The sequence below is a fragment of the Scophthalmus maximus genome, chromosome 18, assembly GCF_022379125.1.
Source record: "Scophthalmus maximus strain ysfricsl-2021 chromosome 18, ASM2237912v1, whole genome shotgun sequence".
NCBI classification, from domain to species: Eukaryota; Metazoa; Chordata; class Actinopteri; order Pleuronectiformes; family Scophthalmidae; genus Scophthalmus; species Scophthalmus maximus.
This window is the reverse complement of record NC_061532.1, coordinates 718,670-740,064: the sequence shown is the minus strand read 5'-3', so window position 1 is coordinate 740,064 and position 21,395 is coordinate 718,670. Positions and strand designations below refer to the sequence as shown.

General features: G+C 42.9%; 1 protein-coding gene across 6 annotated transcripts; it reads left to right on the top strand.

The window, feature by feature from the left end:
* The first annotated feature begins 501 nt into the window (after positions 1-501).
* cep85l (centrosomal protein 85, like) lies at positions 502-20,438 on the top strand. 6 transcript variants are annotated; one of them, XM_047328451.1, is made up of 15 exons: positions 605-1,857; positions 3,857-3,926; positions 4,003-4,156; positions 8,068-8,232; positions 10,465-11,315; positions 11,446-11,531; positions 13,113-13,230; positions 13,318-13,485; positions 13,725-13,877; positions 15,841-15,995; positions 17,562-17,679; positions 17,785-17,835; positions 18,565-18,609; positions 18,802-18,985; positions 19,227-20,438. In XM_047328451.1, exons 3-15 carry the CDS (start codon positions 4,108-4,110, stop codon positions 19,385-19,387), a joined length of 2,304 nt encoding a protein of 767 aa, XP_047184407.1. In that variant the 5' UTR covers positions 605-1,857; positions 3,857-3,926; positions 4,003-4,107; the 3' UTR covers positions 19,388-20,438. The 6 variants fall into 6 exon arrangements, with proteins under 6 accessions (XP_047184410.1, XP_047184408.1, XP_047184409.1 ...); XM_047328452.1 differs by having other exon boundaries at positions 583-1,857; positions 3,857-4,156; positions 15,844-15,995; XM_047328453.1 differs by having other exon boundaries at positions 584-1,857; positions 3,857-4,156; positions 18,814-18,985.
* Positions 20,439-21,395: the final 957 nt, after the last annotated feature.

Genomic DNA, 21,395 nt, shown 5'->3' with positions numbered 1-21,395 from the left:
GCCAGACAGGTTTGATAACCATAGAAGTCACGGGACTTTGACATGTCCCACAGTGTAACAATCCGTGATGTCACAAGCCTCACGTTTGGATGCCTGTGAATATTTACTGTATATATTTTTACTTTCTCAAAAACCACTTATACACAAAACGCTTCCTCTGGTCTGCAGCAGCACAACAGAGTACAGTGGATTGGATGAAATGCAATCAAAAAAAATCTCGACCTCGCATGTAAAGTGCTCTGAGATCGTGTGAGGTGATTTGGTGTGATACAAACAAAAGTTAGAATCTAGTCATTCCTTTCAAAATTACAAATGATAGAAATGCCAAAGGTGATCAGATGTCTCCAATTTAAACACTTGGTTTAAAAGAACAAATACACGCTCAAATATGGTCTCGCCATCTCCTCTTAAAATCCTGTGTCTTCAAATGCACCTCAGAAATGCATAAATCTGTACTCTTACTTGCAAAAGTATTAAACTCATACGTTTCTATATATTTTCTTACTTACTTCATATACATGCAAACCTGAAATCATGCAGGAATGTAAAACCTAGCCTGATGAGAGGTGCAGAGGAACAGGGAGAGAGAGAGGTGATCCTTATTGACCATGGATTTTACTGAAAAAAATTTGATCTAATATTTTCATGGAATTTTTCATCTCCGCCTGCATAGAAACATATGCAGACTATGATTTCAGCAGTGATTTATTAAAGTGCTTTCCAAGGTAGATAAATCATGAGTTTATATGATGGTAGCTCCTTAAATACTCGTAGATATATGTATTTCAATGAAGGAAAATCAATATATAGAAATGTATACGTTTAATTCTTTTGCAAATGGAGTACAGGTTTATGAATTTCCAAGGGGCGTTTGAAAGCACCACGATGCAAACGCGCAATACACCAATGCGCTCCCGACAACACCGGAAGTGACGTCAACGCCGCCGTGCGGCCGGACCAACGCGTCGAGCATAGATCGAGCTTCAAGCAGAGGTCTTTATTACAGGAGCTCAATTTGAGAAGATTTCTGGTAGGACACAGGTCGTGGTTTGAATCTGATTCAAGGTGCTTGAATGTCTCAGGCCCTTCCTGCGTCCAGAACATGGTCAAACTTCTTCTGTCGCAGACTGAGAAGTCACCTGTTCAGACTGCACTTTACTCCCTGAATCATTCAATAAATAAATACAAAACTAACATCAAGCACTTGAAGCAGTTTTGCCTTTTTGATAAATGTATATGTCTCATGATTCTTGCACTTAATGTGTTCATGGTTGAATGCACATATTGTAAATCGCGTTGGACAAAAGCGTCTGCTACATGAATGTAATTGAATGTATTGTTTTCATTTCTATTGTTTGCAAAAACTGACATTTCAGTCATTTAGCTGATGGTCCAGTCCAGATTTGACGTGGTGGTTTTCTATCTGGAGCTGGTCCAATACGGAGGACGGGTCGCTCAGCATTGTAAGATGAGTTTCTCTTAACTTTCCCTTTAGCTGCCGAATGGGAAGCTAAGTTCAGGGTCGTCCAAGGCAGCGAAGACCAGGCAGCTCCGAGGATTAACCCGCTGTGCGGACGTTTTGGGCAGACATGGCAGCTATGGCAGCCTTAAAGATGACATATTATGCAAAAAGTCACTTTCTCAGTGTCTTTGTACATTAATGTGTGTATCTGCGGAGCCTGACGGCCCACAAACTGAAAAAAGACTATTCTGTGTTTTTTTTTGTGAGCTGGCTAAACCCTGCAGCCTGGCTCTGAACAACTGGTTCAGATTTCTCACCCACTGTGATGTCACCGTCCAGCCTACAATCTGAGAATCTCCATTTCTCTGGCGAAGGGGCGTGACATCTGTCACTGGGTGAGTCTGTCCGTCCATTAGTCGCCCATCTGTATATTGTTAGACCATGTTAATCTAACCAAAATATACTTTTCCATAATAAAGAATTATATTCCATCATAGTCCTGACTTTTGGTCCTGTTTAAACCTTTACCTTACTACTCGGCTCTGTAGTGGTTTGGAGGAATCTAGTGGTTGATGGTAGTTGTGTACAGTAGGTGTGTACAGTAGGTGCACATATGGGAACCACAAGGATGTACTGGTACTGTGTAGGTGCTGTCTGACCTGTCGTGGTGGGCCGTGTGTGTGTATAAATATATATACATATAATATGTATATATATAGATATATATGTATATATGTGTGTGTATAAATATATTTACATATAATATGTATACATATATATGTGTGTGTGTATAAATATATTTACATATATGTATATATATGTGTCTGTATATAACTAATATACATATAATATGTATATATGTGTGCGTATATAAATATATATACATATAATTTGTGTATATATATATATATGTGTGTATATAAATATATACATATAATATGTATATATATGTGTGTGTGTATATAAATATATATACATGTAATTTGTATGTACATGTGTGTGTATATAAATATATATACATGTAATATGTATATGTGTGTATATATATATGTGTATATATATACATATATAAATATATATATACATATAACATGTATATATGTGTGTGTGTGTGTGTGTATAAATATATATACATGTAATATGTATATGTATATATGTATATATATACATATAATATGTGTACATATATGTGTGTGTATAAATATATATACATCTAATATGTATATGTGTGTATATATATATATGTATATATACATATCATATGTATATATATATATGTGTGTGTGTGTGTATAAATATATATACATGTAATATGTATAGGTGTATATATATATATATGTGTGTGTGTGTATATATAAATATGTATACATGTATTATGTGTGTGTATATATATAAACATATATATGTATATGTATATATATACATATAATATGTGTATATATATGTATGTGTGTGTGTGTGTGTGTGTGTATAAATATATATACATGTAATATGTATATGTGTGTGTGTATACATATATATGTGTGTGTGTGTGTATAAATATATTTACATATATGTATATATATGTGTCTGTATATAACTAATATACATATAATATGTATATATGTGTGCGTATATAAATATATATACATATAATTTGTGTATATATATATATATGTGTGTATATAAATATATACATATAATATGTATATATATGTGTGTGTGTATATAAATATATATACATGTAATTTGTATGTATATGTGTGTGTATATAAATATATATACATGTAATATGTATATGTGTGTATATATATATATATGTGTATATATATACATATATAAAAATATATATACATATAACATGTATATATGTGTGTGTGTGTGTGTGTATAAATATATATACATGTAATATGTATATGTATATATGTATATATATACATATAATATGTGTATATATATGTGTGTGTATAAATATATATACATCTAATATGTATATGTGTGTATATATATGTATATATACATATCATATGTATATATATATATGTGTGTGTGTGTGTGTGTGTGTATGAATATATATACATGTAATATGTATAGGTGTATATATATATATATGTGTGTGTGTGTATATATAAATATATATACATGTATTATGTGTGTGTATATATATATAAACGTATATATGTATATGTATATATATACATATAATATGTGTATATATATGTATGTGCGTGTGTGTGTGTGTGTGTGTGTGTGTGTATAAATATATATACATGTAATATGTATATGTGTGTGTGTATATATATATATGTGTGTGTGTATAAATATATATACATATAATATATATTCTATATATATATATATATATATATATATATATATATTATGACGTCCTCGGTCCTTGTGCCGTGTTGGCAGCACTGCGGCTGAGCGCCGGAGGAGGAGTTTGCTGAAGTCACTTCCACTCAGACGACGTCGGGCTCCGGACGTGAGTAGTGGTTCCGTTATCTGACGAGCCGATCGGAATCCGGAGACGTTCCACTACCTGTGTCTTCTCTCTTCAGCCATGGTTTCGTGAGAGCTCTGGACCCCCCTCGTTCCTGAGACGCTTCTGTCCTAAGGTCGGACTGCCTGCGTCCGGCCGTGACGTCACGCCCGCCTCGGTAACGATGTGGCCCAGAGGAGACACTGAGACTGGATACGACCCCAATAAGACAGGTAACGGTCCGAGTCTGAGGTGACTCCGGGCGAGTGAGCTGTATACTGTCCTATACGTAACACTGTGCTGCTGCTACATTAACACTGTGCTGCTGCTGCTGCTACAGTAACACTCTGCTCCTGCTACAGTAACACTGTGCTGCTGCTGCTACAGTAACACTCTGATGCTCCTGCTACAGTAACACTGTGCTGCTGCTGCTGCTGCTACAGTAGCACTGTGCTCCTGCTACAGTAACACTGTGCTGCTGCTACAGTAACACTGTGCTGCTCCTGCTACAGTAACACTGTACTGCTCCTGCTACAGTAACACTCTTCTCCTGCTACAGTAACACTCTTCTCCTGCTACAGTAACACTGTGCTCCTGCTACAGTAACACTGTGCTGCTCCTGCTACAGTAACACTGTGCTGCCCCTGCTGCTGCTACAGTAACAATGGGCTGCTCCTGCTGCTGCTACAGTAACACTGTGCTCCTGCTACAGTAACACTCTGCTGCTGCTGGGACAGTTTCTATTGCTCAACCTTCAGGTTGTTTCATTCCCTAATTAACTGTGGGGCTAAAGTCACCATTAGTTCAAAGCAGCAGCTTCAGCTTCATCAGATGAAGACAAAGAGTCTTTCTAGTCTGTCGAGGGAGAACAAGTGGAAAGATTCAACTTTAATAAAACTGAGCATCTCCTCACTTTGTCGGATCTTATTTCCTCATATTATATGTGTATACTTTCCATTCCTGTACATTAGGGCTGCAGCTATCGATTCTTTTAGTAATCACGTATACACTACCGTTTATTCCATCCATTAATGGAGTAATCGGATAACTAAAATACTTTCTGCTTATTAAAGAGAAAGTAAATATACAAAATAGAAAAGACATGTCTTTATTGCAATTAAATTCCATATTATAATATTATCAGTCGAAACTGAACCTAGTCAGTTCATTGAAGTGTCATATTACATTCTGAGTTTTAAAGAAACATTTTTCAGTATTGCAAAAACAAACAAACAATAGTAATATCAGATTAATTTACCCTAAACACAACATAAAACTACGGCATAAGTTAAACTAATGAATAATAATACATAAACATTGCTTTAAGTTGGTGCAACGTAACTATCAGAACTACAACGTTCACCCTAACTTCAGCTCAGGCATAACGTAAGTCTTTACTATCTTCTTGTAAGGCTTCGGGCAGGATCGTATCTCCTAGATAAGGTAGATATTGTGTGTGTGTGACTTTGATAACAACAACATGAATGAAGCTCAGGCTTTCACTTCCTGCTGGGTAGATTGCCATTGATAAATGAAATACATGACGCTTGATGTGTTGTTTGAACAAGTGTCTGATAGTCCAGGTTCTGAACATTAACAAAAAATGTTAATGTCTTTCTCTGAAAGAAAACTGGTGACCGTCCAGCAGAAGTGATTTCATGCTCTCTTGGTGTAACTCAAACCTGATGAGCCCAGCTACAGTAACACTCTGATGCTCCTGCTACAGTAACACTGTGCTGCTCCTGCTACAGTAACACTGTGCTGCTGCTACAGTAACGATCTGCTCCTGCTACAGTAACACTGTGCTGCTGCTGCTACAGTAACACTCTGATGCTCCTGCTACAGTAACACTGTGCTGCTGCTGCTACAGTAACACTGTGCTGCTGCTGCTGCTACAGTAACGATCTGCTGCTCCTGCTACAGTAACATTGTGCTGCTGCTGCTGCTACAGTAACGATCTGCTCCTGCTACAGTAACACTGTGCTGCTGCTGCTGCTACAGTAACGATCTGCTCCTGCTACAGTAACACTGTGCTGCTGCTGCTGCTACAGTAACGATCTGCTGCTCCTGCTACAGTAACATTGTGCTGCTGCTGCTGCTACAGTAACGATCTGCTCCTGCTACAGTAACACTGTGCTGCTGCTGCTGCTACAGTAACGATCTGCTCCTGCTACAGTAACACTGTGCTGCTGCTGCTACAGTAACGATCTGCTCCTGCTACAGTAACACTGTGCTGCTCCTGCTGCTGCTACAGTAACACTGTGCTGCTCCTGCTGCTGCTACATTAACACTGTATTGCTTCTGCTACAGTAACACTGCTGCTGCTGCTGCTGCTACAGTAACGATCTGCTCCTGCTACAGTAACACTGTGCTGCTGCTACAGTAGCACTGTGCTCCTGCTACAGTAACACTGCTGATGCTGCTACAGTAACACTGTGCTGCTCCTGTTACAGTAAAACTGTGCTGCTGCTACAGTAACACTGTGCTGCTCCTGCTACAGTAACACTGTGCTCCTGCTACAGTAACACTGCTGCTGCTGCTACAGTAATGATCTGCTCCTGCTACAGTAACACTGTGCTGCTGCTACAGTAGCACTGTGCTCCTGCTACAGTAACACTTTGCTGCTCCTGCTACAGTAACACTGTGCTCCTGCTATAGTAACACTGCTGCTGCTGCTACAGTAGCACTGTGCTGCTCCTGCTACAGTAACACTGTGTTGCTCCTGCTACAGTAGCACTGTGCTCCTGCTACAGTAACACTGTGCTGCTGCTACATTAACACTGTGCTGCTCCTGCTACAGTAACGATCTGCTCCTGCTACAGTAACACTGTGCTGCTCCTGCTACAGTAGCACTGTGCTCCTGCTACAGTAACACTGTGCTGCTCCTGCTACAGTAACACTGTGCTGCTCCTGCTACAGTAACACTGTACTGCTCCTGCTACAGTAACACTCTTCTCCTGCTACAGTAACACTCTTCTCCTGCTACAGTAACACTGTGCTCCTGCTACAGTAACACTGTGCTGCTCCTGCTACAGTAACACTGTGCTGCCCCTGCTGCTGCTACAGTAACAATGGGCTGCTCCTGCTGCTGCTACAGTAACACTGTGCTCCTGCTACAGTAACACTCTGCTGCTGCTGGGACAGTTTCTATTGCTCAACCTTCAGGTTGTTTCATTCCCTAATTAACTGTGGGGCTAAAGTCACCATTAGTTCAAAGCAGCAGCTTCAGCTTCATCAGATGAAGACAAAGAGTCTTTCTAGTCTGTCGAGGGAGAACAAGTGGAAAGATTCAACTTTAATAAAACTGAGCATCTCCTCACTTTGTCGGATCTTATTTCCTCATATTATATGTGTATACTTTCCATTCCTGTACATTAGGGCTGCAGCTATCGATTCTTTTAGTAATCACGTATACACTACCGTTTATTCCATCCATTAATGGAGTAATCGGATAACTAAAATACTTTCTGCTTATTAAAGAGAAAGTAAATATACAAAATAGAAAAGACATGTCTTTATTGCAATTAAATTCCATATTATAATATTATCAGTCGAAACTGAACCTAGTCAGTTCATTGAAGTGTCATATTACATTCTGAGTTTTAAAGAAACATTTTTCAGTATTGCAAAAACAAACAAACAATAGTAATATCAGATTAATTTACCCTAAACACAACATAAAACTACGGCATAAGTTAAACTAATGAATAATAATACATAAACATTGCTTTAAGTTGGTGCAACGTAACTATCAGAACTACAACGTTCACCCTAACTTCAGCTCAGGCATAACGTAAGTCTTTACTATCTTCTTGTAAGGCTTCGGGCAGGATCGTATCTCCTAGATAAGGTAGATATTGTGTGTGTGTGACTTTGATAACAACAACATGAATGAAGCTCAGGCTTTCACTTCCTGCTGGGTAGATTGCCATTGATAAATGAAATACATGACGCTTGATGTGTTGTTTGAACAAGTGTCTGATAGTCCAGGTTCTGAACATTAACAAAAAATGTTAATGTCTTTCTCTGAAAGAAAACTGGTGACCGTCCAGCAGAAGTGATTTCATGCTCTCTTGGTGTAACTCAAACCTGATGAGCCCAGTTTTTTTCAAGCTGAATAACATTAGCACAAATTCTTGTTCAGGCTCCAGCAGTGGTGGCTCTCCGTCATGGGTCCCTGGCCACGAGTCGGCCTGGCACAATCAGCCCCCTGGTCCTGGGAACAGTATCTGTGGTGGGCGCCGCCACAGCACCTTGTCTGACAGCTGTGACACTGGCATTGGCACCTACTACTCTGACAGTGTGGAAGGTAAGAAGTTCTGCTGGTTCATTACAACATCACTTCCATTGCTGCTGCATCAGCTCCGCACTGTACACACATCCTCTGTTTCTTATCCATATTCTCTGACAGTGATGCCAAGGTGAGGGTGGTATTCAGTTCAGCTTTGGACCCTTGGATCATGTCATACTGCTCTATGAAAAACAAACTCTGACAAACTGTGTCAAGGTGTGTCAGGGGCTCTCAGAGTCAGTATAAGAAAAGTTCTTTTGACTGAATGTCTTGGATCATGGAACTGTTCATACACGTCGTCGCCTTGCCCCCAAGAAACCAATGATAAAGAACATTAAAATATATGGTGGGAAGTAAAAACAGAGGTGGGACATGTTGACAACTCCATACATTAAGTGTTTTCATTCTTCTAAAACCATAAATGGACACGTTGGAGAGTCCGGTCGAAATGTCAGCACTCAATCAGGCAGGGGGTCCTGAGGATGATAACAGATGACAGGGAAGATGGTCCTGTTCTCCTGACAGACAGACAGGCAGACAGACAGAGAGAGAGAGAGAGACAGGCAGGCAGACAGACAGGCAGACAGACAGACAGAGAGGCAGACAGACATACAGACAGACAGACAGTGAGACAGACATACAGACAGAGAGGCAGACAGACAGACAGACAGACAGACAGACAGACAGGCAGGCAGACAGACAGACAGACAGACAGAGAGACAGGCAGACAGACAGACAGACAGAGAGGCAGACAGACAGAGAGACAGATAGGCAGATAGACAGACAGACAGAGAGACAGACAGAGAGGCAGACAGACAGATAGGCAGACAGACAGACAGAGAGAGAGACAGACAGAAGGCGGACATACAGACAGACAGACAGACAGACAGGGAGGCAGACAGATATACAGGCAGACAGACAGACAGACAGACAGAGAGGCAGACAGACAGGCAGACAGACAGAGAGACAGACAGACAGACAGAAAGACAAACATACAGAAAGACGGAGATACAGACAGGCAGACAGACAGACATGAAAGCATGTTTCAAGCATTTTATTTGTTTTAATTTCAATAAGTATGGCCGAAAGCTCCGCCCCAAAAATTGGATCTGAAATTATTTTTAAAATGTATTTCGAGTAAATTACTATTCATACAATATAAATAACTCTCTGTCTGGTTCAGTACACGGAACCACAAATCCCAGTGAAGACTGCTGACTTGACAGTTGTCCAGAAGACGATCATCGACACGCACCACCAGGAGGGGGAGCCACAGAAGGTCACCGCTGAAAGGGTTGGCTGTTCACAGAGCTGTGTCCAAGCATATTCATGGCAGTTGACCTGTGCTCAAGCAACAGGGACAACCACAGCCTTCTGAAGATTGTCAAGCATAGTCGATTCAAGAACTTGGGAGAGCTTCACGAGGACTGAGGCTGGAGTCAGAGCACCAAGAGCCCCCAGCACAGATGTCTTCAGGAAACGAGCAACAACTGTCAGAAGCGTCTGACCTGAGCTATGGAGAAGACTGGACAGTTGTTCACTGGTCCAAAGTAACTTTTGCAAATCAATGTCCCAGAGTCTGGAGAATATGTGAAGAGAAACAGAATCCAAGTTCAAGTCCAGTGTGAAGTTTCCACAGTTGGGGATGGTTTGAGGTGCCATGTCCACCGTGTTTTATCAAGTCATAAGTCAACAGCAGTCAACCAGGAGGTTCAGGGAACTTCATGAGACGCCGATTTTCTTTTCCAGCAGGACTTCCTTACCCACAGTAACAAAACTGCCACCAACTGGTTTGCTGACCATGATATTACAGTGCTTGAGAGCAGTGAAATCATAACAACACTGAGAGAAACAAGCTTTCTCCTAATCGCTTTCTGCCCCTTTAAGGAGCCACGACCAAGTATTGAGCGCATAAATTAACATACTTCTCAACAAAAAAAAAATTTGATCTTGGGAAATATTCAAATATTTTGAGATACTGGATTTTTCTCTTCAGTACATCCATAGGTAAGATGGAAGCAGTGTTTAATGGTTTTTTAGAAAATGTCGGTGCACCTCCACAAAGTTGAGTGACAAAAACAGCACAGAACAGGAAGCAATGGGAGGAAAGTGCAATCATGCTTATCATGCTTAACATTAAACCTGTTAAACCACACTGACTATGAAACACTTCATACTTGGATGTTGAGTAATTTGATACTGATGATGATGATGATGATGATGAGTCTCCATCTGTGTGCCTTCCTGCAGACGACTCCGGCTCTAGTCCCACACCTTTGTCTTTCCACCCACTGTCTCAGCGTGTGTTCACCCACGATGATGATGGTATCCCCATTGTCCACGTCTTGCCGTCCCCGTCCTCCTCATCCAGCACCGCTGTGAAAAAACCTCCGTCCCCCAGCAGCACAGGTCACTGGAGCAGGCCCTCCCAGCTGCTGAGGCCAGCCGTCTCTCACCTGGGCGCTCCAAGCTATCTTGACATGAAGGACCATCAGCCAATCCGGAGGTGGTCCTCTCTCACCAAGTTGTCCTCCGGGACAGATAAGGGTTCCAATAGCACCTCAGGCTATAAGTACAACCCAGATTCACAAGGCTCCCTGGACAGAGGTCTGCTACATGCGTACAGAAAGGAGCCCCTTGGTACAAATGTGGACCTTTATCTACCGCTGTCTTCTACCATGCACTGCCATAGCCTGCTGCAGCGCTCACCAGGTGCTGGCCCCTGCTACCGGTACAACCACAGTACTAGATCCAGCGCTTTGGAAATAGGCCTGTCCCTGTCCTCAACTCTGTCCTCACCCGTCAAACACAACAGTCTGGACATGAGCTATGGCGCTTTACCAGAGGCTAAACTGGGTCCGGGAGGTGGGCAGGTTTATGGCCTCAGCTTACCCAAACACGGAGACTCACCGCTGGGTCATCAGCCTGACAGAGCCTCCCCAATTCAGCCGGCTGTCCGCACCCAGATGTGGCTGACTGAGCAGATGGAGTACAGGCCCAAAGCAGAGCATCAGACCTGTGGTCCTGGAATAGAGGGCTGTGGTGGAGATGGGTCGTTGTCATGGCAACAGGGACATCAGCAGGAACCAGGACTTAACCAGGTGAGAGTAGTATTTTACTCTAATTCCAGGAATCTGTGCGCACCATGAAATGAAAAGAAATCATCATTCTTAACAGTAGGAAGTCATTATGCTATGTATTAAATGATTCTGCATTTGTGTAAACGACCAGATGCTGACGGCGATGTCCCTTCCTATAAACACTCTGGTGAAGGTTAAAGAGGGGCTGCTGGGGCAGAGAGAGCTGGAGATCAACAGGTACAAACCCCCCACAAAGTCCATCCTCGAACATCCCAGTCCATTTGAATGAACACCTGGAAAACAGTGTCAACACAACCTGAGCTGGAGGATTGAATACAGGACTGTTGTATCTCTCTGCCAATAGCCATTTTTCTGATTGGCTGGAATACAGTGACATCACACTCTGCTCTCCTTTTTAAGCATTCAGCGGTTAGAAACTAATCAGAAACAGAAACTAATCAGATCCCTTCACTTTTCTCCATTTTTTATTAATTAATTAAAAAAAAGTCACCATCTTTTTTGTATATCCACATAAAAACATTCTGGCAGATGATTACAGCGACAGTCGATGACACAGAGGGTGGATTGGGATATTGAGTAGAGGAAGACCTTCCTAACAGATGGCCTCCAAATATCTCTACTGCATTATAATCATCAACCAACGCACCTTCATTACTGATGACGGCTCAAAAAACACAATGACATGAAGAAATAATGAGAGTAGATTGAGACAGTTTAAAAAGTAGACGCTTCAGCCGGAGAAACAGTTATGAGAACTTCACGTTGCTCCCATGCTTCTGTTTCAGGTTTGTCATGCAGGCTACTTTGAGTTTTATAGAGGTTTTACAAAAAAAAGATATATTTTTGTGTGTGTACTTTAATGATAGGACAGTATTCAGTGTGAAGGGGGAGAGAGTGGGGGAAGAGGCACAGCAAAGGGCCGGGGTCGAACCCACAGCCGCTGCAGGAGGACTTAAGCCTCCGGCTCCTTAAGGATTAAGACGAAGTGAGCCAGACGTTTTACAATTTTTACACATCACAGTTTTCTGCTGCTTAACAGAACCATTTCCTTATCACTGAGGGGACATGACTTCAGAATCTTCAGAAACGTTGTGAGTGTTTTCTCTACAGAGACAGCCCAGGAGGCACTAATCTTCATTTAACAATTTTTTAGAAACAAAAACTCAGATGAATCAAATTATTACATCATCAAAATCCTACCCTCCTCTTTTTGATTTCAGAACATAAAAATATTAAATAATGGCAATAATTGAAAATGAAAAAAGTTGAAAACAGGAAATACGATCAGAATAAAAGAAAAATAAGAAAATACTTCCTCCCATTGTCAGACATTTTCATGCCCATTTCCTATGGGATAGATTGTAAAGAATCATATAGGAAATGAATTTTTCCGAGCATGATGTTGGTTGGATGAATATTTCAATACAGTACAAAATATACTGCAATATACAAAATGTTGCAGATGTTTCCTTACATGTTCTCTTTTTGCAAAGGAGACGTCCATGTACAAGTCACCTTCTCTGCGGATGCCTGCTTTTTTCCGGAGTTTAAAATTAGGGTGTATTTTCAGCTATGGATAGAAATGAAAGTATGAAAATGTCAAACGTGCCAAACACAGATGCCTCCATTCGTTCCCTTTATGTCACCATTGTTAGAATGCGCTGATATTTGCCCTGCATACTTTGGCTGGTTGTCCTTTCTCCATAAAAAGCTGCAGTATATTCCCAACAAATGCATTGACACATATATATCTACGGACGACAGTGGTTGTAAGCAGGAGGGTACTGTGTGTTTCAGACAGAAGCAGCAGATCTTGCAGCTCCACGCCCGGATCAGAGAGAATGAGCTCAGAGCACAACAGGTCCTGCAGAGCCACAGAGGATGGTCTGAGGACGACCACATCCTAAACACCAAGGTAACCCATCTCTGATGAACGATTTGAAATCACACAAGAAATACTGTCTTAATGAAACGAACAGCACAAGTTGTGTTTGTCCAACAGGAGTCAGCGGTGAGGATGCCGTGCATCCAGCCTTCTGAGCGGCTGTGCTGTGATGAGGAACTTGGTAGGAAGCTGGCAGTGGCCGAACTGGAAGTCCTCCACCTGAACCAGTTACTTAAGCAAGTCACACAGAAGCACTCCGAGGACGTCCGAAAACTGGAGGAGAAGGTACAAGGGGGAATAGTGATGCATCTGACCATAAAAGCAAAACTATAATCACTTTAGCTATTATTTCATCTCAAGATTATTTTGTGCAGCCGACATGGTAACTGTCACATCAGTTACCATGTCGGCTGCACAAAATAATCTTGATGACATCTTAATGGAATCATGAGTTTGATCTCATACATTCATCTGTGTTATGAAGTTGTGTGTGTGTGTGTGTGTGTGTGTGTGTTTCTTCGCAGATAAAAACAAGGGATCGCTACATCACTAGTCTGAAAAAGAAGTGTCAGAGAGAGAGCGAACAGAGCCACGGTAAACAGCAACGAATAGAGACTCTGGAGAAATACCTTTCTGACCTGCCTACGCTGGATGAGGTGCAGGCCCAGGCCCAGCAGGTACACACTCACAAATACACACACACACACACACACACATTGCAACGAAGAGGTATTTCTGGTGTGTGTCTGGCTTCGTTATGGGGGAAGATACACTGTACTGGCACAGTGCTAATGGTTTTCCACAGGACTACACGACATGTGATAACGGTGAGTATATCAGAGGCACTAACTAAATAAAACAGTGCAGAACAAAGAGAAATACAAGGCAAAACTGAGACACACTTGAGCAGGGATGGGCAACTGGCTGCCCCCGGACTGCATGCGGCCCCCGTCGTCACTTAGTGCGGGCCATGACTCAATTTCCAAATATGGATAAATTGTTGGTTTCACAGGCGTTGGGAGCAAGCGGCCCATTTGACCACATTTGAGCCAAATCCCCACTGTTAGAGGGCGCTCCCTTGAAATGAAAGAGGCTTACTGCCAAGCAACCGCATCCTCGTCTGGTCATGCCAACGACTCCCGACGAAGAGAGACACGAGCGGCCAAAGAGGAAAACTGGACCAAGAGAATCGTCACCATGCAAAAATATTTTGGAAGTGACCAAGGATAGAACCTCACTGTGGTGAATAAGAGGATAGAGAAGGAGATGAGGAGGAGGGTATAGGACAGGTTGGGCCCATCTCTTTTGCAAAGTAGTTTACAAAGTCTTTTGGAAGAAGGGAGGAGGGAGGTGGGGGAGCAGGGGGGTCGAGGAGGGTAGAGAAATAGAAAAACGTTTCTTGGGGTTGGAGAAGGAAGATTGAATTTTAGATTCAAAGAAAGAGCATTTAGCAGCAGATGAGGAAGCAGAGAATGAGGCAAGAAGATCCTAAGGGCTCATTATCTTTCAGCTGCTCGCAGGGAGGTTCTGTGAGACCGCACTGAGTCAGACAACCACAGAGCTGGATGGGTTTAGAGGTCAGAGGACAGAGGGAGTCCAGGGAAGAGGACAAGGTAGAGAGAAGAGTGTCTGTGGCAGAGGCAGGAGGAGTCAGGTGAGGGCAGACAGGGACAGTATGAGCTAATCCAAAATGAATAGTTATCAGTCTTAGGATGTTTACCAATAAATCTGTGAAAAGCTTCCAGTTAATCCAAAATGGTGCAGCATGAGTTCTTACAGGAACCAGAAAAAGAGATCATATTTCTCCAGTGTTAGCATCTCTGCATTGGCTTCCTGTAAAATTCAGAATATAATTAAAAATCCTGCTCCTCACCTACAAACCCCTTAATAATAAAGCTCCATCATATCTTACAGAGCTCATAGTTTCATATTATCCCAATAGATCACGTGTCTCTGTGTTTCCCAGAGTGTGTAAAAGGAGAATGTGAGGCAGAGCCTTCAGCCACCAGGCTCCTCCCCTCTGGACCCAGGGAGGCAGACCACATCTCTAAAACCTGTCATTATTATTGTTGTCATTATAAGAACCAATTCTGACAGAGCTTAAAGGGATAGTTCACTGATTTTGAAGTGGGGTTGTATGAGTTACTTATGCATAGTTAATATGATACCTTATGGAAATGGTGATCAGCGATATCATTTTACGGAGTTTGGAGGAGAAGTGGATGTAACGAAAGTCGGAGCTCTACTGCAGTAGAGGGGACCACCGAAAAAACGTCTTTTTCGCCACTTTTTTACCTGCAAAAAAATATGTTCAATTACACGCTAAACTATGTATTTTTTTCACTGCTTTAGTTTGCTGCCAGACCGTCGAACAGCTGATTTGCCGAGTGATACGCTGATTCTCTGCACCCGCGCGAGTTGGTGTAGTAATACATGGCCGAAGTACACTTCAAAAAGAATTTAATTGGATATTTATCATTATAGGAGTAGAGTCAGTTTAAAGATTCTACTTCTGAAAAAAAAAATGTGGTGTGTGTGGTATTATGTACCTGTCGGGGTCTACAAGCACTGATGTGTCGCACATTGTGAAGGAAGTTTGCTCAACTGTAGTGATCACTGTGTGTGTGTGTGTGTGCTCAGCAGGAGGAGGTAGAGCAGAAAGCCAAGGGTTTGGAGAAGACAGTGCGTCAGTTACAGAAGAGCCTGCAGGAGGGTTGTGCCTCGATGAAGGAAAGAGACGTCAAGATTCAGATGCAGGCCAAGAGAGAGAAGGAGCTGATTGCATCTGTCCACAGGTACATCATCCACTCACACATCATTCCCTGATGAGCAGCAATCAGTCACAATCATAATCGTGTTTATTGCCAAGTAGGTTCTCACATACAAGGAATAAGCTTTGGTGATTTGGTGCATAACAAACACAGTTAAAACACATGAAGAAGCAAGTTCCGCAAGTACAAAGAGAAGAGCAATAATAGAAGCAAACTCTACAATGAAAATTAAATATAGAAAAAAGATATATAAGAATATGTGCAATATGACAAATTGGGAAGAAACTGTTCTTATGGCCAGTGGTTTTGGTCCTAATGGACCACAGCCTTCTGCCAGAGCGGAGCATATCAAGCATATTAAAACTCAAAATTGTGTCTGGGGTGGGAGGGGTCAGCTACGATCTTACCTGGTGGTGGGAGGGGTCAGCTGCGATCTTACCTGGTGGTGGTAAGGGTCAGCTGCGATCTTACCTGGTGGTGGGAGGGGTCAGCTGCGATCTGACCTGGTAGTGGGAGGGTCAGCTGCAATCTTACCTGGTGGTGGGAGGGTCAGCTGCGATCTTACCTGGTGGTGGGAGGGGTCAGCTGGGATCTTACCTGGTGGTGGGAGGGTCAGCTGGGATCTTACCTGGTGGTGGTAAGGGTCAGCTGTGATCTTACCTGGTGGTGGGAGGGGTCAGCTGTGATCTTACCTGGTGGTGGGAGGGGTCAGCTGGGATCTTACCTGGTGGTGGGAGGGTCAGCTGCGATCTTACCTGGTGGTGGGAGGGTCAGCTGCGATCTTACCTGGTGGTGGGAGGGTCAGCTGCGATCTTACCTGGTGGTGGGAGGGGTCAGCTGGGATCTTATCTGGTGCTGGGAGGGGTCAGCTGTGATCTGAACTGGTGGTGGGAGGGGTCAGCTGGGATCTTACCGGGTGCTGGGAGGGGTCAGCTGGGATCTTAACTGGTGGTGGGAGGGTCAGCTGCGATCTTACCTGGTGGTGGGAGGGGTCAGCTGGGATCTTACCTGGTGGTGGGAGGGGTCAGCTGGGATCTTACCTGGTGCTGGGAGGGGTCAGCTGTGATCTGACCTGGTGGTGGGAGGGGTCAGCTGGGATCTTACCTGGTGCTGGGAGGGGTCAGCTGCGATCTTACCTGGTGGTGGGAGGGGTCAGCTGGGATCTTACCTGGTGGTGGGAGGGGTCAGCTGAAATCTTACCTGGTGGTGGGAGGGGTCAGCTGCGATCTTACCTGGTGCTGGGAGGGGTCAGCTGTGATCTTGCTCCCACTTGAGGTCCCGGGTAGATGCTGGTGTCCAAGAAGAGGAAGAACTCCACAGTGTTGATGGGGAGTCACACAGGGGCATGGGGGAGGGTCTTCAGAGCATGGAGCTCCAGGTTTTTCTGCCTGCACCACATCACCAGGTGGTGTGTTTTGTTTCTTCATGGTGTGTTAGTGTTGTTTAGTGTGCAGCATGGGAAGATATCTGCTGGGACTTCCAGGAACTTCAGTTCCTCTGCTCTTGTGCTGTCAATAGAATTCTCTTTCTTCATGAGATGACAACAGAGCTGCTAACGAGGTCCCATGTCTTGTGTCTCTCTGGCTGAAGGCTGCAGCAGAAGGTGCAGCAGTGTCTGGATGACGGGGTGAGGCTGCCCGTGCAAGACCTGAAGCAGCTTGAGGTGGAAAATACTCAACTTCTGGAGCAGCAAGACCACAGCAGCAAGGTAGCATCCCACACAAACGGACATGAGCTATACTATACTGTACTGTACTGTATGTACTCAAGTCAAGTCAGAAAGCCATTAACATGTCATCCTGCTTCCCAACAGTTGATAGAGCTTCAGAAGGACAAGATTGAGCAACTGACCCTGCAACTGACGGTATGGTGAAAAACAGCTTCTCTAAACTCTCAGTCAACTGCACCATGTGACCACCCAGTGCTACTGTGCAAGATGACTGCTGAAGAGAAAGTGTAAAATGTCTTTTATGTGCATGTTTGACAAAGCAGGTGGCGATTCTCAGCAAAGTCTTTATTCTCAGTGAGGTGTCTCATCATCAAGTCATTGTTTTCATTTTCATTTCATTTCTTTATTAACTCATATTTAAAAAGTTATAAAAAGATACATGTTGTTCACATCTTCTGTTTACAGACCAGTCTCACCTGCAGCTTCTGACATTTAACACATGCATACGAGTGGTGTTGACCTTAGTCGTATCAATAAAGTCCGTGTACTTTGCATTACTAATCAATATGTTGATAAAAAATGTTGATGTTAAAGGGGCTACCTGTGGTGACACACACTGGTCTGCACTTCTGAGGAGCCTCTTTTAGATTCTTTTGGTTTCACAGCTCACTGCTGTCAGCGTTTCTTTCTGTTGTGTCTCCAGTGACATGACAAGTCTGGATTCTGTGTCTCACAATTTCTTTCATCTTGAACGGCACATTTTTATTCATTATTTGTCCATATTGTAAGACAATTCAGCTTCATCATTCATCTAGCGACCTACATTTATTATTCTATATTTCGCTCAACCTTCACCTCACTGGAGAAATGTTCACATCATTGACATGCTGAAGAATAAACCTGTCTCCCTCTGTGCTCTGTTAGGTGACCAGAACAAAGATGCAAAAGAAAAGAGGCCAGGAGATGCAGGTATCAGTGCTTCATGCCTCTCTGTTTATCTGTCTCTGATTATGGGCTGGCTACTGATCAGCATCACTGACTGCAGTTTCACATTTCATTCTTAGAGACCCGGCTCAGCCAGTTGTCCTACTGACAGAACCGTCTGTGTCAGAGGAAGGTGTGGAGTTCCTATAACGATTCATCCTCTTGTTTGTCATTGAGACGCCTCGGCAGGTGAACGAAGGCCCGTTGGTGCAGCCTCTGTCCCACGTGGAGATGCCAGGAGTGGACCAGCTGCTGCGAGAGATGTCCCGTTGTCTGCTGGACCTCCAGGCTCTGTGCAGCATCCTGGCTCAGAGGGCTCAGGGGAAGGAGCCCAACCTGTCGCTGCTCCTGGGCATGAAATGTATGTGGGGAGCACGCACACACACACACACACACACACACACACACTGTACATGCTTTGAGCAAGGCTATGAAGTGAAAAGAGATGTTTTTACATTTCCATGTGTGTACACATTGACACGACATATGAATTAGCGAGCATTATATTTATGACTGAGCGAGCTGAGGTTAGCTGTCAGTCCCACTTGTAATGTCTCCATGTCTATAAATGACTCCTGAGTGTATCCCGTGTGTCCCTGCAGCACTGAGCGCCTCAGCGGAGGAGAGCGACTGCAGGGAGGAGGTGAGAGAAGAGCTCCGGTTCCAGCTGCTGGAGGTCGGCCAGCTGAGGAGAGACATCGACGATCTGAGGAGGAGCATCTCTGAGCGCTACGCTGCGTCTCCCAGTGACCTGCAGCTCTGACGGCACCTCTCTATGCCTCAGAGATTTAAAGACCACATGGAGATTCATATTCATTATAACTAGAATCATAAGGTTCGGACCGATTCAGGCTTTGTCACCATCGTGGCGTTGTTTGAACGTGATGATGGATGTCACCAGAGCTCGACCACAGGGACACTCAGTCTTCTGTGTCACATACTGTAACATACTGTCCTGATAGCAGAAAGAAAGTGTGAAGTCCTCTCCAAACACAGAGTGAATAAACAAACCTGAAGGGAAACCTGTGGAGAAAGAGCCTCGTTTAGTATCTGATCTGATGTGACAGATACATGTATCACTTTTACTAACACCACATGCTTATAGCTGCATGAAGTATTGGCCAGATGTGTCTGTATCATAACTTTTTAAGGTTACATGTCAGTGTTGTATGTCAGCTGACCCAAAGTATGTTTATTTAATGGTTTGAAATATTATTATTATTAGATGTTATTTGACTGAATAAGAAGAGAAAGGGCACATTCAGACATATACAGTGCTATGGTAATGAATATGCAACGCAGTATGAAACAACTAAGGGAAACTATATCAAGCACAAGTTCCGACCTCAGCAATGAGGTTAGAAGTGTAAATAAACTGTTAGATAACTGCTATAAACTTTCATCTCTGTATCTTCATATTCAATATCTACCTGAGGGAAGACAATTCAGACTGATCAGTGTATACTCTCATCAGGTATTCAATCATGCCATTTATGATTTCTATTCCTCATCTTCTCATTGTTTCCAGTTATTCTTGAGTCATGCAGCCAAAGAAGCTGGAAGTCCGACAGCATGATGCATGATTTATCAGATGTGTAACTTACTGTGAGATCAGGACGCTGCTGCCGGATTCAACCAGCCCGCCGATGTTTTCTTCCTCCGTTCTCATTCTGATACTCTTTCAGTTTTACTGTCAGAATCTATGAATGCCAAAGGATTGTTCATTAAAAGTCATGCTCCTAGAAAACAAATGATTTTGATAATACGGACGTTTGATCATGTTCAGATGGCAAATAAAATATTTTTCTAAAGAATTGTTTCTCATGTACGTATGTCAGCAGTTCAATGTGTGCACTAAGTCGTTCGAGAACGAGGAGCAGGTTCCACCAAGTGTAATGTGAAAAGATTACACGCAGTAGAACAACACTCGATGAGCTGATTGAAAAACAATTAACCAAACAAAACACAGGTCATGGAGAAGTAACAGTCGGGGGAACAAGGCTCTTCTTCAGTTGTTCAGAGGAACAGATGCTGAATGTGTCCACACACTGATTCAACGTCGGACATTCGGATGTCAGGGGAGCGTTCCGGCTCTTGTGTGTTGCGGGGGGTTTGTGAGAGTATGGGTTTGACTTCATTCACAGATGGAGCCAGTGAAAAGAATTGCATCCATCACAAATGTAATATCTCTAATCTGGTGCCAGTCGTCTGTAACAAGAAATCTTGACCTTCTGATCAAACCACTGGAAGAAATAGTGTTGTTGATGTTGTAGACGGACACCTGACGGTCACGTTCAACTCTGTCACAGGCTTTCTATCACAACTCCAATGTTGGATGAAAGAAGAAACAAACAGAATAAAGAATGAAACAACAAAACAAAGAAATTGGACGACTTCATGACGGAAGCTCTGTCCTCTATATGCATCCATGTCTTCTTGTGCTACTATAATGGCAGCCTGCTGACACATACAGTGAGTCATACATTACTTATCATGAAAAGAATTAATTAAATCTCTGTCCGTTTGTCCGTCTGTCAAATCAGCTGACTAATTTGAGAAGACTTGTACCTGGGGCATTCACTGAACTCAATGTATTCCCATGTAAACCTGTACCGTCGTGAGGGGGCGTGTCTACCTCATGACAGATTTAGTTTCATATCAAAAACACAATCAATTGAAGGCATAACAATCCATCTGAGGTCCAGTGTCTGTGGAATAACCAGGTCCTGGTGCAGTGTGGCCAGTTTCTCCCACATTCTGTATCTGCATAT